This window comes from Mandrillus leucophaeus, unplaced genomic scaffold (genome assembly GCF_000951045.1).
Source record: "Mandrillus leucophaeus isolate KB7577 unplaced genomic scaffold, Mleu.le_1.0 Scaffold590, whole genome shotgun sequence".
Taxonomy (NCBI): domain Eukaryota; kingdom Metazoa; phylum Chordata; class Mammalia; order Primates; family Cercopithecidae; genus Mandrillus; species Mandrillus leucophaeus.
Window position 1 is genome coordinate 722,855 of NW_012106364.1, and position 16,017 is coordinate 738,871.

The window sequence follows — 16,017 nt, forward strand, 5'->3', positions numbered from 1 at the left end:
GCATAAACTTCCTCTATATGCCTCTATTCTTATCAGTTCCACTTGGCAGATTATTTTTATCCTTTTTAAGCATCAGGGCACACGTTGCCATGAAGTACTGCTAAAAGAACAACAATCTGGCTCTAAACTACAACGTGAACCATATCAACCAGGCAGTAGACAGTGTATCAGAAAGAGACCCTTCAGAAAACAAACTGGACTGTGCAGCAACACATGGCATTTATTATAGAAATACTGTGATATCAACTGTTAGCCTCCTGGTGCTAGGCAAGCAAGTTGTTCTGCCATATAACATTTTCATTTCCATATATTAAAAAGAGATTAACACTAGCCTAATTAACATTAACATTATTAAGCTTAATGCAAAATCACAAACACTTTAATCAACACTTCACTATTTTCCAACCTTTTCTGGACAATTAAGTTGATGTTCCTCAGGGCGACATACTGCACTTCTGGCTCCCCAGACAGCAAAGTGACAAGTGGAGGGGCTAATTTCTTCAGCAGCATATTGTAGTAGTCAGAATCCTTAGGTAACAATTCTAGAAACTTCATTAGGACTTTTACTGCTGAAAGCACCACTGCTGAGTTGGCATGGGATAGCCGGGGAGTTACCCGCTCACATATGCTGAGGGCAAAGAATGAAAATTAATATCATGAATTATAATTTCTTTGCTGAATTCATTCTATAAGGTAATATGTCAGAGTCTAATGGCCCAAGTATCAAAAAATTCAAGAATTAGTTAGAAAAGTCAAAGCTCTATGCTTAGGTAAAACTGGGATCCGACAATGCAGAAGCCTCATTCTCAGCAAACTACAGGCAGAGCAGGGACATCAGAAGACTTCAGAAAACCAGCAATAAGGGATGTTCAAACTGGAAAGAAACTAGCATTACCCAAGACACTTGAGCTCGCACCATTTACCTTCTTGTTTTATAGTCCTCTTTGTCTCCCCATACTATGTTAGGGCTCCCTGCCTCTCAGCCCATTTCTACTCAACCTATAGGAAGTCAGATTAAGCATTCTGAGAGTTATTTCATAGGAAGCGCCAGCAACCCAGTTATGGCTGAAGATTTCATTGTAAGATACAGATGGAGGCAGGTTGGTAGGGAAAACAATCCAATCTCCTGTCTTGAGGATAATGAGAATAAGGGACTCTCTGAAAAGGGTTTGTTTTTTAAATAGCAGGACACCACTACTATATTTTCCCATCTCCCTGCTCTCCCAGCCCCTGCCACCTACACTTACATGCCTCATAAAATGGTAGATATTTAATTATCTGTTGAGGGTTCTTTAGAAATTAATCCAATTTTGATAGCTTGGGCAACACGAGTAGCTAACTTACTGTATTAAAGAAACAAGATAAATAGGCGGTGTTTCTCTCTTCCTCCTATTCCTGACTTCCTTTGGGTCTTTATACAAATGCCACCTTCTCAGTGAGGCCTTCCCTGGCCATCTTTTAAAAATAAAATACAACCCCCCACCCCCAAATGTCCAGCATTTCTTAGATTTCTTAGATAAAGGCACTCTCTACTTTACTTTCTTGTTAGTACTTATCACCATCTCACATATTACATATTAAACTATCTATACATATGATATATTATACTATCTATACATGTTATATATTCCTACCCCCAACCTTCAAATAAGTGATCCCAGAGGGCCATGACTTTGTTCACTGTTGTATCCTCAGGGCCTAGGAACACTGCCTAGCACATAGTATGCGCTTAATAAATATTTGCTGAGTGAATGAATGAATGTGATGTCAATGGCCAACAGAAGAAAACAGTAATTCTCAGTAATTTCCAGACTGTATTTGTACTTTCAATGATGGAAAGAAACTATCAGAGTGAGCTTTAGTTCAGTCTAGAGGGACTATTTCCCAGATAAGTGAAGATCACTTACATTCTAGTAGCTTGGAAATCAGCTTCAGCCAGAACAGTTCTTATCTACCATAATTAAAATATACCAACTTTAATGAAGAGTCAACATTTCTTCAGAAGTACTTTGCCTAGTACAGTGCCTGCATATACAAAATGCTCAATAAAAATTAGAGATAATTCCAACTTTGTAAACTAAAATGTATGTATGTGTAGATGAAATTTAGTAGTCAATTTCTAATAACTAAAGAAAATTTGCAACATTACATGGTAACAGGCTGAGCAGAACAATCTAGGTGTGCCTTCTAAAATCTTCAAATTCAGACTGACATGGTTTCCATATCTAATGGAAAGCAGGATATATTTTGCTGACTTTAACATACTCTCTCTTATACTGAATTATACATACAGGTCAGCTCGATAACTAATATGAAGCTACTTTCTATGTATCTAATAGAATGAAAAATCTGTCACTCCAAAGAGAGATACTCAATAATCTTTGCTGGCCAAATGGCCAAGAACTGTTGCATGGGAGATGTAAGACAATAAGAAAGATTTTAGCAGAAGTAACTGTATGAAAAACATACATTTCTTAGAAACAGTTTTGCATAGTTTATTCCACCACCTAAAATATTCCTAAATCCAATGAGAAAATACCTTGGAGATAGCAACATCTACCCTAGAAGCCACTGACCTTCCTCAACTGATTTATTCTAATAGCAGACTCTAGAACTTACAGAATCAGGCAAGACTATCAGAAAGTAGCCAGGAAAACAGACTGACCTCTGAGCCTCCCGATCATCTTTAGGGTTGTAATTAGACAGGCAGTCCAGGATGAAAATCTGGCCCCATTCAGTGCACTCATTTAGGGCTGTCAGCAGCTTATTAATGTTCTGCGGGTTCAGATCAAGTAAGTTGCTGTTTGGGTGAGACTCACTGATTTCAGATAATGCTGCTACGGCATTAGCCACCACCTGGAAAAGAAGGGGATATGACCTTGATTCACCAAGAACAGTACAGCTACAGACAAACACTTAATCAGCCTTCTCTGGATCACTTCACGGATCTCAATTCATAACCATTCCTGAACATTTTACCTAGTCAGATAGAAATAAATAAACCACTTCAAAACATATATTAAACCACCAATGATATTATATATAGTGGTAAGGCAACCCTGAATTAAAACAATTCATATATTAGCAGAGTCACACATTATTTAATAGTAAAACATACATCAACCATGTTAACGGCACTCAAAACTTTCAAAATCAAGACATGTGAACAGCATATGAAAAAGGGCGAAGTCTAAATATGAAATACGTACATTAGGCAACAGAGAGAAAAATTTAGGCCAAATAATTGTATAGTTGTGTAGCTGTATGGGTTTGGGGGAGGTGACACCATCAATCATGCCACAAGTCTTAGAGTAAGAATATGTGGGCCTGAGACCCTTGTTCACTAGTATACAATGCTAAGAGAATATGTAATCTCTGTGAAACTCAGTTTTTCCATCTGAAAATGAGATAATTTAGTCCACCTCACAGATTAGTTTCAGTTTGAGGATAAAACCAGATGACATATGTATAAGTGCTTTCTACAAAGTCTTATGTAAATTTAAGGTGGTTGGTTATATTACCATAATTCATCAAGTGTAAGCTACAGTTTTTCACATTAACATCTTTGAAACTGGGTTGCATTTTATAAGCAATGGCCTGTCAGTTCAACAGGAAGCATTTTTCTTTCTTAGTAATACAGAAAATAATAATACATCTTATAATCAGTGGCATTAAAGATTCAATGAAATACAGTATTTCAAATGTATCCTTCTTTCTGGGTAGGGTAAATGAAAAATTGCTACCCTGTTTTTTTTTTTTTTTGAGACAGTCTTGCTCTGTTGCTCAGGTTGAAGTGTGATGGTGTATCTCGGCTCACTGTAACCTCCGTCTACTGGGTTTAAGGGATTTTCCCACCTCAGCCTCCCAAGTAGCTGGGACGACAGGTGCACGCCACCATGCCCAGCTAATTATTGTATTTTTAGTAGAAATGGGGTTTTGCCATGTTGGCCAGGCTGGTCTTGAACCCCTGACCCTAGGTGATCTGCCCGCCTCAGACTCCCAAAGTGATGGGATTACAGGCGTGAGCCACCGTGCCCGGCTGAAAAATTGCTACCTTACACTAGAAAGTACACTTGTATCCTGACTCACAGATCTGGGAATCCATTTAGCTGCAGGAGGAAAAGTCAACACTTTATCAAAATTACAAATTAATTCTAAGAAATCTACAACGGAAGAACATCTAAAATCATTTAAAAGTTGCAAACATACTAAAAAAAAAAAAAACATGCATACATACAAAATACTATATATTGTGGCCCTATACAAGTAAACTTAAGACCATGTTTTGCAGTGAGGCTCCCAGTTGCTGACTAAAGATTAGCAAAGTGAGGCTGAATATAAATACTCTCCAAGTATAAGTTGGCTGGGCGTGGTGGCTCACGCCTGTAATCCCAACACTTTGGAAGGCTGAGGTGGGTGGATCACTTAGGTTAGGAGTTCGAGACCAGCCTGGCCAACATGGTGAAACCTTGTCTCTACTAAAAATACAAAAAATTAGCCGGGCATGGTGGTGTGTGCCTGTAATTCCAGCTACTCAGGAGGCTGAGGCAGGAGAATTGCTTGAACCTGGGAGGTGAAGGTTGCAGTGAGTGAAGATCACGCCACTGCACTCCAGCTAGGGCGACAGAGCGAGACTGCATCTCAAAAATAAAATAAATAAATAAATATTCTCCAAGTATGAATGAGACATGATAGGGGACAGCTTCAGCAATTATATATATTGGAAAGATTCTCAAAAATGTAAAACCAGTTAGTTCTTCCTGAAGTCCCTTAATAAAACCTTGAGAAATGAAGAATTGTATGATTATCATTTTGTTAGCAAGGGAAGAAACATAATGACTACAATCTAGCGATTGATTTTAGTATTCACATTATCTGTGCAATCTTCAGATTATCCCAGCATATGATTTTATCTGGAAGATAAATGTCTAGAGAATGTGATTTATTTAACAAATATACTTACAATAATATCCATTATTATGTAAAGGATAACGATGCCACAAGTGCAATCATCTCAAGCTATACTTTGGTGATCAGAACAAAGATGCTAAGATGAAAAATCAAAGACTCACTTGGTAAATATGGTTACAGATATACTATTTTATTCTTGTTAAGACAAATCAGGAAAACTCATCTAGCCCGCCTACTGGATGGTAACATGTGTGAGGCTCTTTCCTGACTTAATTTTTGTTTGCTAACTCTATTATCAAGCATAAGAAAAGCCATAAAGAGAGAAATAATAATCCTATGTGCTTCACGTGCAGGGAAGATATTTTATTTCCCTTGCACAATGTACTTAGTTGACCTTATTATAGTCTAAAGGATCAAAGTATCATATCAGAAGGCCAGATGCCTGTTTCGATCTATAGATGCCAACACACGCCCAGTCTTGGTTACCAGTTGTCTGAAATAAATGACCACTTATGTCAGTGAAACTCTTCTCATTTAAAAAAAAAACAAAAAGATTAAATATAAGGTCTAGTAATAGGACACACAGACAAAGAAAACGAGAGAATGGGGAGAATTAAAAACTGCAATGGGGAGAAAAAGAACAGAAGGATACTAAACAGAATGAGCAATTGGAAATCCTCTGTTATTATAGGCAACTAGAAATTAAACCAAGTGTATAATGCACCTAATGAAGTGTATGATCGGATGTTTAAATAGGCAATTGCCACTTATCATCACATTAAAACAAGAAACGAAATGGTGAAAAGTCTGTCTAAATTAAGGATCCAGAAAGATCAGATTAGAGGATTGTTTAGCAAAGCCTGGAAAGAAAAAGAGATCACTGCCAAATAGTGACCGTCCAGAGGAGATGCTATCCTATCCCTCTATACTGAAACTCTAATGTTTCTCTAAAATTTCTTTAAGTTCCTTCCATCCTATCTCTACACTTTCATTTCCTAATCTCCACAGTCAGACTGCTACATTTTCAGCAACATACTGAGGCAGGCTCACCAGGCAGCGCTCTCAGTTTTCCTGGTCCGTAAGCCAAGTTTCTCTCACTCTTCAATGAAAACTTAAAATAAACCAGTCACACTGAATCTAAAGTAGCTAAAGAAAAAGACTGACTTTGAGACAGCAACTGGGTGGCTAGAGTGTACAGGACAACTCACTTGTCAATGTTTATACTGTTTCTTTGGAATTCTGTACTATATTGTTTAGTTTTTTAAATAAACTTTAAAAATAATAGACTGAAACTTAAGATTTACTTCCTCTTCCTCCAGTCTTCTCTAGACAATAATATCACAAAGTACAAATGCAACCCTTACAATAACTGCCTTGACTCGCCTGTATACTAAGATACAGGTGTGCTTCTTTCATTTGAACTATTACTTTGATTTAGAACTGTTAACGCAACTATGGGTAATACTTCTCCTGACAGAAAATTGGCATTTCTCTTAGGAAATACTGACACAAAGAGAACGATGGTCTTTTAACTACCATTTCAGAAAAATTAGAGTTTCCAAGAAAAAAAATTGTATTTTTTTAAAGAGACAGGGTCTCACTCTGTTGCCCAGGCTGGAATGCAGTGGCACTGATCACAGCTCACTGTAATCTCAAACTCCTGGACTCAAGTGATCCTTCCACCTCAGACTCCTGAGTAGCTAGGACTACAGGCTTGCACCACCACACCCAGTCAAGTTTCTTAATTACTTTTTTAGAGATGGGGTCTGGCTATATTACCCAGGCTGGTCTTGAACTCCTGGTCTCAAGTAATCCTCCCAGTTTGGCCTCCTAAAATGCTGGGATTACAGATGTGAGCCAGCATACCCAGCCAAAAAAGGGAGTTTCTAGAAAAAGTTTTAGTTTAAAAATTAATTTTTAAATAGAATTTCCTTGGGGTTTGTTTGGTTAGTTGGTTTTAAGAGACAGGGTCTTGCCTGTCACCCAGGCTAGAGTGTGGTGGCATAATCATATAGTTCACTGTAATCTTGAACTAGCAGATGGGACTACAGTGCATGCCACCATGCCTGCCTAATTTTTTTTTTTTTTGGTAGAGACAGGGGTCTCCCTATGTTGTCCAGGCTGGTCTCAAATTCCTGGCCTCATGCAGTCCTCCCACCTTGGCCTCCCAAAGTGCTGAGATTACAGGTGTGAGCCACCATACGGTACCTGGCCTACAAATAGGGTCTCTTAAGAGAGCTTCCTCAGCACAAGTTGATTTATAAAAAGTTGGCATCTAGATTACAAAGGGACACATCTGCAGCATTAAAAAAAATAAATCCTTGGCCAGGCATGGTGGTTCACACCTGTAATCCCAGCACTTTGGGAGGCTGAAACAGGTGGATCACTTGAGGCTGGTATCAGCCTGGCCAACATGGGGAAACCCTGTCTCTAATTAAAATACCAAAAATTAGCCAGGCATGGTGGTGCATACCTGTAATCCCAGCTACTCGGGAGGCTGAGGCACGAGAATCACTTGAACATGGGAGGCAGAGGATGCAGTGAGCCAAGATCACACCATTGCACTCCAGCCTGGACGACAGAATGAGACTATGTCTCCAAAAAAAAAATAAAAATAACAATAAAAATAAAAAACTAAAAAAAATCCTTTATTCATCTTGCCTCCCAATTATGGTAAATTCTATTCTTGGAGAGACTGCAACTAAACATTCCCCACTCCTCATATCTCCTCAAAGAGCTAACCCAATTATGTATACTTTACAGACACAGACATTAAACACAAACATATATATAAAAGCAACATATGTAGATGTGTAAAATCATACTCAATCCTAGACAAATCTTTCTCTGCCTTAATTACAGACATCTCTTCAATATGATTATTTCCTTATGGACCTGCGGAGTCTGCTGATTTTTTTTTTTTTTAATAGAAACAGAGTCTCGCTACGTTGCCCAGGCTGCTCTCAAACCCCTGGCCTCAGGCAATCTTCCTACTTTGGCCTCCCAAAGTGCTAATACTACAGGTGTGAACCACCATACTCAGCCTGAATTTTTAAAGATAAGCAATTTGTATTTTTACTTACATTACACTAACAGAATGAGTTTTACAGAGATAAAAAACTGGAATAGCTAAAATGTATTGAACATTTACTTTGTGCTATTAATCCTCATAACAACTCTGAAGTAGCTGCTACTAAAAGCCACCTATTACAGATAACAAAACTGGCTTAGAGAAGTTCAGTGACTTGCTTAGGGTCAACACAGCCAGAAAGGGATTCCTGCTTGAATCTGAACTCAAGGTCTGCATCTGATTCCAGTGTCTGAGTACTAATACTTGGTCTCCAGCATTTATAGAGCTTCCAAGACTTGTGAACTTCAACTAAGGGAAGGGAAAGATTCAGAGTAGGGGAGGATAATATAATCCGAGCATTATTTCCAGCAAAGGTGACATGTAGATTTATATACAAGGAGAAAAATGTATCCTACTTTATATATTTCAGAGATAATCATATCCTGACAGTACTTAAAGAGGCAAAGATTTACTACCTAGCTATAAAATATGATTTATGATCTATACCTGTCTTATATGCAGCAGTTGAGGATAATAAATTTGACCTCATTTTGTTAAAGAAGGAGTAAGCTGGTACAGTAGGTATGGTTAGAATAAAAATGACCCTGTAAAAAAAAAAGACTCTCAAAGGAAATCTAGATTTAAACTGGGAGTGGAATATCACATACATAAGCTCACTTATGAGGAATCTCTCACCCATTTCCCTGTCCCTTTAAATGATTTTCACCCTGCACTCTAATTTAACTCATTTTCGTGGCCTTGGAACCTAAGAAACTTACCACTTTCCAGTTCAGTGACTTCTTCCTGTTAAGTAAATTACTATTTACAGGACTTTGACTTCCAGCAATGACCTTCAAGGTCACACACTATGAACAGATTTATGCTTCAGTTTTTCTGCTCAATTTACAATTATTTTGGCTGGTATCCCTGAAGACTTGAATAAAGTGAAAGCAGAATAACTGACCAAAATTATTATGAGGAAATACACAGGTGGTTTACATATTTTTGTTCTCTTCTAAATTAGCAATGGTTTCAAATATTGCTATCTCCTTTATAGAATGACCTCAAATGCCATGTGAGGCACAGGACAACATATTTGTTCTGAGAGTTTCCGTCATTATTATCTCCGCAAGGAGACTATGACTGCAGTACCAGTCAAACAAGTACAACTTAGAGCTTATACTTTAATCCAAAACACGGTCTAGAATGCCAATATGCCTGCTACATTACAATCTAGAATATTCCATTTTTTCCCCATCTTCTTCCTTAGAATGAGAGGTAAACTACCTAGTGAGTCAACACATCTCATTATGAAAAGAAAGTTTGATTACATGGTAACAAGGTTTACAAAAAATAAAGTTCATTACTTAAGTGGTTTAAGATATGATTTAGCAAAATTCAAGTACTCTCAAAGCCAAAACACTACAAATAAATATCGATAAACAAACAAAAGGCATGCCCCTAACCATCACAGTTATTTGGACCATGGCCTCTAAAATTTATTAAAGCAAGCTGCAACTTGAACAAAATAAAACACTTATTATGACACCACTTATGATCTCCCCATTTCTGAGAGTAAAGTATTCTCCAGCCAAATTACAGCCTTGAGGTCATCTTAAAGGAAAGTGACAAATGAGCCTTGATCTACTGGTAAACTACCAAAACAACACACAACAGATCCAGTTTTCAGGAAGTTGCTGTTGAGAACTACTTTAAACGTACACCCTTGAATAATTACCCTGTAAAAGTAGTAAGTAGTGCTATTAGTAGATTTAGCTTCATTTGTAGGTAAATTGCCCTCAGAGCTTTAAAAAATTTAATCTTTAAAATTCTTCATCCTAAAAGTTTTAATCTTAATCTTAAAACTTTAATCTTATAAAATTAAAAAGTAAATTTTGCCACTGAAATACTAACCCTTTTAGAATTATTAATATCTGGCACTACAATCACTGTACAATATAGAATATACGTTTCTGCTGGCCATGGTGGCTCACGCCTGTAATCCCAGCACTTTGGGAAGCTGAGGCAGGTGGATCACTTGAGGTCAGGAATTCCAGACCAGCCTGGCTAATATGGTGAAAACCTGTCTCTACTAAAAATACAAAACTTAGCCAGGCATAATGGCATGTGCCTGTGCTCCCAGCTACTCAGGAGGCTGAAGTGGAAGAATTACTTGAGCCCAGGAGATGGAGGTTGCAGTGAGCCGAGATTGTGCCACTGCACTCTAGCCTGTACGACAGAGTGAGACTGTCTCTAAATTAAAAAAAAAAAAAAAGTGTTTGTTATTATTAGGGGCTTACTCCATATGAGGACCAGTATTAAGTGCTTTGCAAGCCCTCTGTCCTTTAATGTTCACAACAATCCTATGATAGTAGCACTATTTGTAATCTCCACTTTGTAGATGAGGATACTAAAATTTAGAGACACCACATGGTTAAGAAATAGCGGAACCTGGATACAAACCCAAGTCTATTTGGTTCTAGAGTCTGAGTTTCAACCACTATGCTATGGTGACTGGATAAAAAATGCCATTTCATGGTTCTAAAGCACTTTTCTGTTTTTGAGCTACCTTCAAACAGAGTAGATTGATACATTATAAAAGGAAGTGACTTAATGCAATTTGGTATTCCGGACTGAATCCTGGAATAGCAAAAGGGCATTAGTGTTGAAATTGGTGAAATTCTACTTTGGTCAATAGTAACATCCCAATGCTAATTTCCCAGTTTTGGCAAATGTACCATGGTTAAGTAAGATGTTAGCATTAGTTAAAATTGACTGAAGGGTATATGAAAACTTTCTGTACTGTCTTTGTAACTTTTCTATAAATTTAAAAATTGTTCCTCTAAAAAATGAGGTATTTTTTAAAACTTAAGTTCGTAATAATATAAAACAATGAAATTATATTTTAAAAGTGAAAATATACAGAAAATGATTTCCACAAAGCACAGTATAAAAGGAAAACAAAAAGTGTTTGCTTTCTCTATAAGTAGAGACAGAAATACACTCAGACCAACTGGTGGGAAATTCAAGAGCTGGGAAGTTGGCTTCATATCAAAGCAGCCCCCAATGATTCCACTTACCCAAAATTCAATCCTGCAGAAATTAACGGCAGTTCCTTTTTTAATATGAAATACAATGTGAGTCATTTGGGAACTCAGATATAGACTGAATATATTACCTTCAATGTTACTCTTAACAAGTGCTCACCACATACTGACAATCTCATACGTGCCTAAAATTCTACCAGCTCTAACTCCTTCATGGACATTTGATATGAAAAGTACTATACATTTTTAATTTCATTTATGTATAATATTTTAATTTTATAACCGTTACTTATTAATATATATTTAAGGATAACAGCAATCCTATAATTTAAGTACTAAATTCAGTGAAGTCATTAAGTTTTTCTATGCATTCTGGGCCTATCTTTAATAGACAGTTTAACATAGCCTACATGAATACCAAATATATTCTAACAAAAATCTTCCTTGAGCTTAGAAAGAGATCTAGACAGATGGCATTTTTCAATATCATCTTAGGTTGACAACGAATCACCATACAGGTAAACTTCCTAATGCCTAAATGAAGATTATAACAACCGGAAGGTGCATAATGTTAGGCCAATTCCTCAAGAATAGCTGCAGTTTATTACGCACTTACCATATATCAGGGAAAGTTTAAAATTTTAAATGCATTATTCTTTCATCTTCAAAATAATTCGCTAAAATAGGCATTATTACCTCAGTTTTACATATAAGACAACTGAAGCTCATTTTAAATAACTTGTTCAAAGCCACATTTCTAGTAAGCAGCCAAGCCAGGACTCAAACAGCAGCCATTCTGGCTCTAAAGCCTCAATGCTATTTCCATAATCCAGGGTTTCACAACCTTGGCATTACTGACATTTACTGCTGGATAATTCTTTGTTGTGGGGGGACTGAATTGTACACTGAAGGATGTTGAAAACATCCCTGGACTCTACCCAATATATGCCAGTAGCACTCCTCCCATCAGGTTTGACAACCAAAAAAGTGTTACCAGACATCGCCAAATGTTCCCTGGAGAGTAGAATCACTCCTGGTTGAGAACCACTATCATAATCCCATGCTGTGTCTACGTGCTGGCTAGCACATAGTCAAAATACATACCACTTTCTGAGAAGAAAAATGTCATTTTTCATAAAATGGTTTTCAAGCAAAAGTTCAAATTAAAAGAAGCTGGAAGTTTAACTACAACTTTTGCTAAAGATTATACTTGGCCTGAATTGAGGCTATTCTGAGAGCATGCTGCTTGTGCAGAAGAACACTTAACAAATGAGTTTGTTTTTTTTTTTTTTTTTTTTTTTTTTTTTTTTTTTTTTTTTTTACTAATTCAGCAGTTTGTACTTTTGCAGAGAGGACAGAACAAGGAAGCGTAGGTATTCTCATGGGCAGCTCTGAAAGTGATAGAAGGTCTGGAAGATGAAGATCAAAGGGGCTAGGCAGTAAGCCAAAGGGACTTAGGAGGACTGAACTCAAAAAAACAAAAAGCAGACCAGGCATGGTGGCTCACACCTATAATCCCAGTACTTTGAGAGCCCGAGGCAGGAGGACTGCTTTAAGCTAGGAAATTGAGACCAACCTGGGCAACAAAACAAGACCCATCTCTACAAAAAATAAAATAAATTAGCTGGGCATGGTAGCATATGCCTGTAGTTCCAGTTGCTCGGGAAGATTGCTTGAGCCCAGGAGTCTGAGGCTGCATTGAGCTATGATCAAGCCATTGCACACCAGCCTGGGCGACAGAGCAAGACCGTGTCTCTCAAAAAATAAAATACAAATTTTTAAAATAAATAAAAACAAAAAGCAAAGCACATGTGGTGGGGCTGTCAAGAGCATCTCTGGAGTTGCAAATTCTAACATATGTAAGTTAACTGAAGTTGGAATACCCCTAAATGTCTCTGAGAGCAAAAAAGAAAACCACAGTAAGGAAGGAAAATCCTAATGTTTGGGCAAAAAGCTAGAGAATACTATCATTCAAAAGTGCATATCTCACTAAAACAAGTCACATGCCAAAAAGATATACATTTTTTTGCAAATATATACTGATGACATTTGTAAAAAAATCACGAAAGCTATTTCCCTATAGCTCTAAAATGTTTCCTTATTCTGGATGGAGGTTTACCTTCAAAATAATGAACTAATAAAGTCCACGTCTGACGACAAGTTTAACTCTAATTCCCTTGGAACAGATAGTCTGTACAAATATTAAAGGAATCAGAACCTTTTAAATTAATATTGTAGCAACAATGTTAACCTCTGCCTAATATCTACTTCATAATTACAGTAGCAGCCACCACTTATGAGCTCCCATAAGCCAAGCACTTTATAAGGCGCTTTTCACGCAAAAGCTCAATTAATAATCCGAACAACTCTCTAAGATAGTAACCTTCATCTTCCAGAAAAGGAAACAGACTTGGGTAAGTTAAACAACATGAACATAAAGCTAGGACTTAATAGAGTGAGATTTTTTTACTTCTAAATTCATCTTTTCTCTCTTAACTAGTATTTCATCAAAAGTTAGCTTCAACTAAACTATAAATGGTAAAACAACTGTAGGAAAGTAAGATGTATGTGATTCTCCTCAAAAGACAGGAAACAAAACTATAGTAAAGCTTTGTTACCTGCAGCAAGGCACAGTGTCACTAGGAACCAGATTTGAGGTCAACATAACACCAAGAATTTTCAGCTCTCAATCAACATTTATCTCTCATATTAGAAGATTTCAAAGTCATTTCTGCAGATGTTCTAGTGCTTTCAAATCTAGGATGCTCTTCTGAAGTGAGCTACAAGAAAACTACTAAGGCACAACCCCTTGGAAGCATTCATTCTTTTCTAAGAGAATCTAATATGTGCTGGTGCAGTGCTGCCACCATGTGGAGCAGCCTCTGAAAAAGTGGAACAAAATCACTCCTCGAGAGCAGTAAAATAAGGACTCATATCCATCACTGGAATAAGAGGATTGAGATTTCTTTTTTTTTTTTTGTATCTTTCGTTTTTGTTTTTTTCTTTTTTGAGATTTCTATGATGAAGCAGTGTTCAGATAATTCAGTCTTTATGTATTCAAAAATGTAAACATTTTGAGAAAATGAAGCAGTTCTGTGTGTGTGTGTGTGTGTGCGCATGGCGTACATACACATTTAAATTCCTTTTTTTATTTTTTTTGAGATGGAGTTTTGCTCTTGTCACCCAGGCTGGAGTGCAAAGGCGTGAGATCTCAGCTCACTGCAACCTCCGCCTCCTGGGTTCAAGCGATTCTCCTGCCTCAGCCTCCCAAGTAGCTGGGATTACAGGCATGCACCACCAGGCCCAGCTAATTTTGTATTTTTAGTAGAGATGGGGTTTTGCTATGTTGGTCAGGCTGGTCGTGAACTGCTGACCTCAGGTGATCCACCCATTGTGGCCTCCCAAACTGCTGGGATGACAGGCGTGAGCCACCACACCTGGCCTAAATTATATGGTATACATTCATCCACAAAGGTAGTAACCAGCAATGGAGTTTGGGACTCAGAACTAGGTGGGGATCCTAGCTACATCACTACTAGCTGCATGACTTTAGGAAGAGTTCTTCAGTCTGAGTGCACATTTCTTGACCTGTAACATGGAAAAACCTCTGCTTCACACGACAGATGTGATAACTAAGTGAAACATTATAAAGTAAAAGTATCTACCATTGTGCATGGCATAGAAGGCACTTAAATTTAAGTGTTCTAATGACAGTTATAATACTCTAAGGTAATAAGTAGGACATACAGTTGAGATGAGAAGTATAAATTCAAAATCAAAAATAGGTATGTAGCTATGTGTGCTGGCTACCTCTTAAGCCCAAGCTTTTCAGTTCTTCACTAAAACAAGAATGAAGAGCTCAAAAAATGATTTTAACATGGGTATGTGCAACAAGGCCAGGACAAGAGTAAGGCAAGTGAGGCACTCCAGGCACAAAATTTTAGGAGGCACTCTGTTCTCAGGCTTGTGAGGTACACAGCTGGCACCTGAGAATGAGTGTCTTCTTAAATTTTACACTCCAGGCACCTTCTAGGCTAAGTCAAACAATATCAGAAAAGTTCTGCTACTGAGTTCTAACAAAACAGCAAAGAGTTTCTATTTGGAGAGCAGTTGGTCCAGTAATTCACTATCTAATGCTGACACCCCGCTCTAGGAAAATCTATAAATAGACAACAAAACATGAGGTATTCCTGAAACTGTTTCTCAAAAATCTACCAAGTAGCTCTGAACTTTCTCTAAAAGTCTCAAAGATATTTATGAAAATCTTCCCAAGTCACGTTTTGATTTGTTGTAGTAAAAACAGGTTAAAAATTAAGAACATTATACAGTTTACTATAGTATTATGATATATTAAATTCAAATAGAGACTTGCTCATGTGTTGTCTGCTTAAATTTTATATAGCTAGGGGATGGGGAAAGAAAATAAGTAAAACAAGATTGGCATGTATTGATGACTAGTGAATCTAGTGATGATAAATGAATTCATTTTATTTATTCATTTATTTGTCCTAATTTTGAATGTTTGAAGATTCCCATAATAAAAAAACACAAATACGTAAATAGCATACCTATGCCACTTGATCTTACCAACTAGACGAAAACTAGCTCTCTCCTCTGCAATGTAAACTTTGAATAAATCGGACAAACTAAGCTTGTTTCAGAATCATTTTATTCCTCTCAGTTTATCTGGATAAACATCTCTAAGTGTGCTACTTGAGCATGCATGCGTGCGCGCACATGCACACACACACACACACACACAAATGACTTTACTGCTAAACATCCCTTCAGCCTTATCCTTGACCATCTAACTGTGTAGGTTCTGCATTAAAAAATTTACAGGCCGGGCGCGGTGGCTCAAGCCTGTAATCCCAGCACTTTGGGAGGCCGAGACAGGCGGATCACGAGGTCAGGAGATCGAGACCATCCTGGCTAACACAGTGAAACCCCGTCTCTACTAAAAAATACAAAAAACTAGCCGGGTGAGGT

At 37.5% G+C, this 16,017-nt stretch overlaps 1 protein-coding gene across 1 annotated transcript in view; it reads right to left on the bottom strand.

Annotated features, from left to right (window-relative positions):
- AP2B1 (adaptor-related protein complex 2, beta 1 subunit) overlaps nt 1-16,017 on the bottom strand; it is a 149,688-nt gene that overhangs the window by 106,951 nt on the left and 26,720 nt on the right. The window contains exons 7-8 of the mRNA XM_011999417.1: nt 2,666-2,856; nt 407-628 (exon numbers count right to left, since the gene is read on the bottom strand). Of these exons, the coding sequence (XP_011854807.1) occupies nt 407-628; nt 2,666-2,856 (413 nt within the window). The remainder of the gene's footprint in view (nt 1-406; nt 629-2,665; nt 2,857-16,017) is intronic.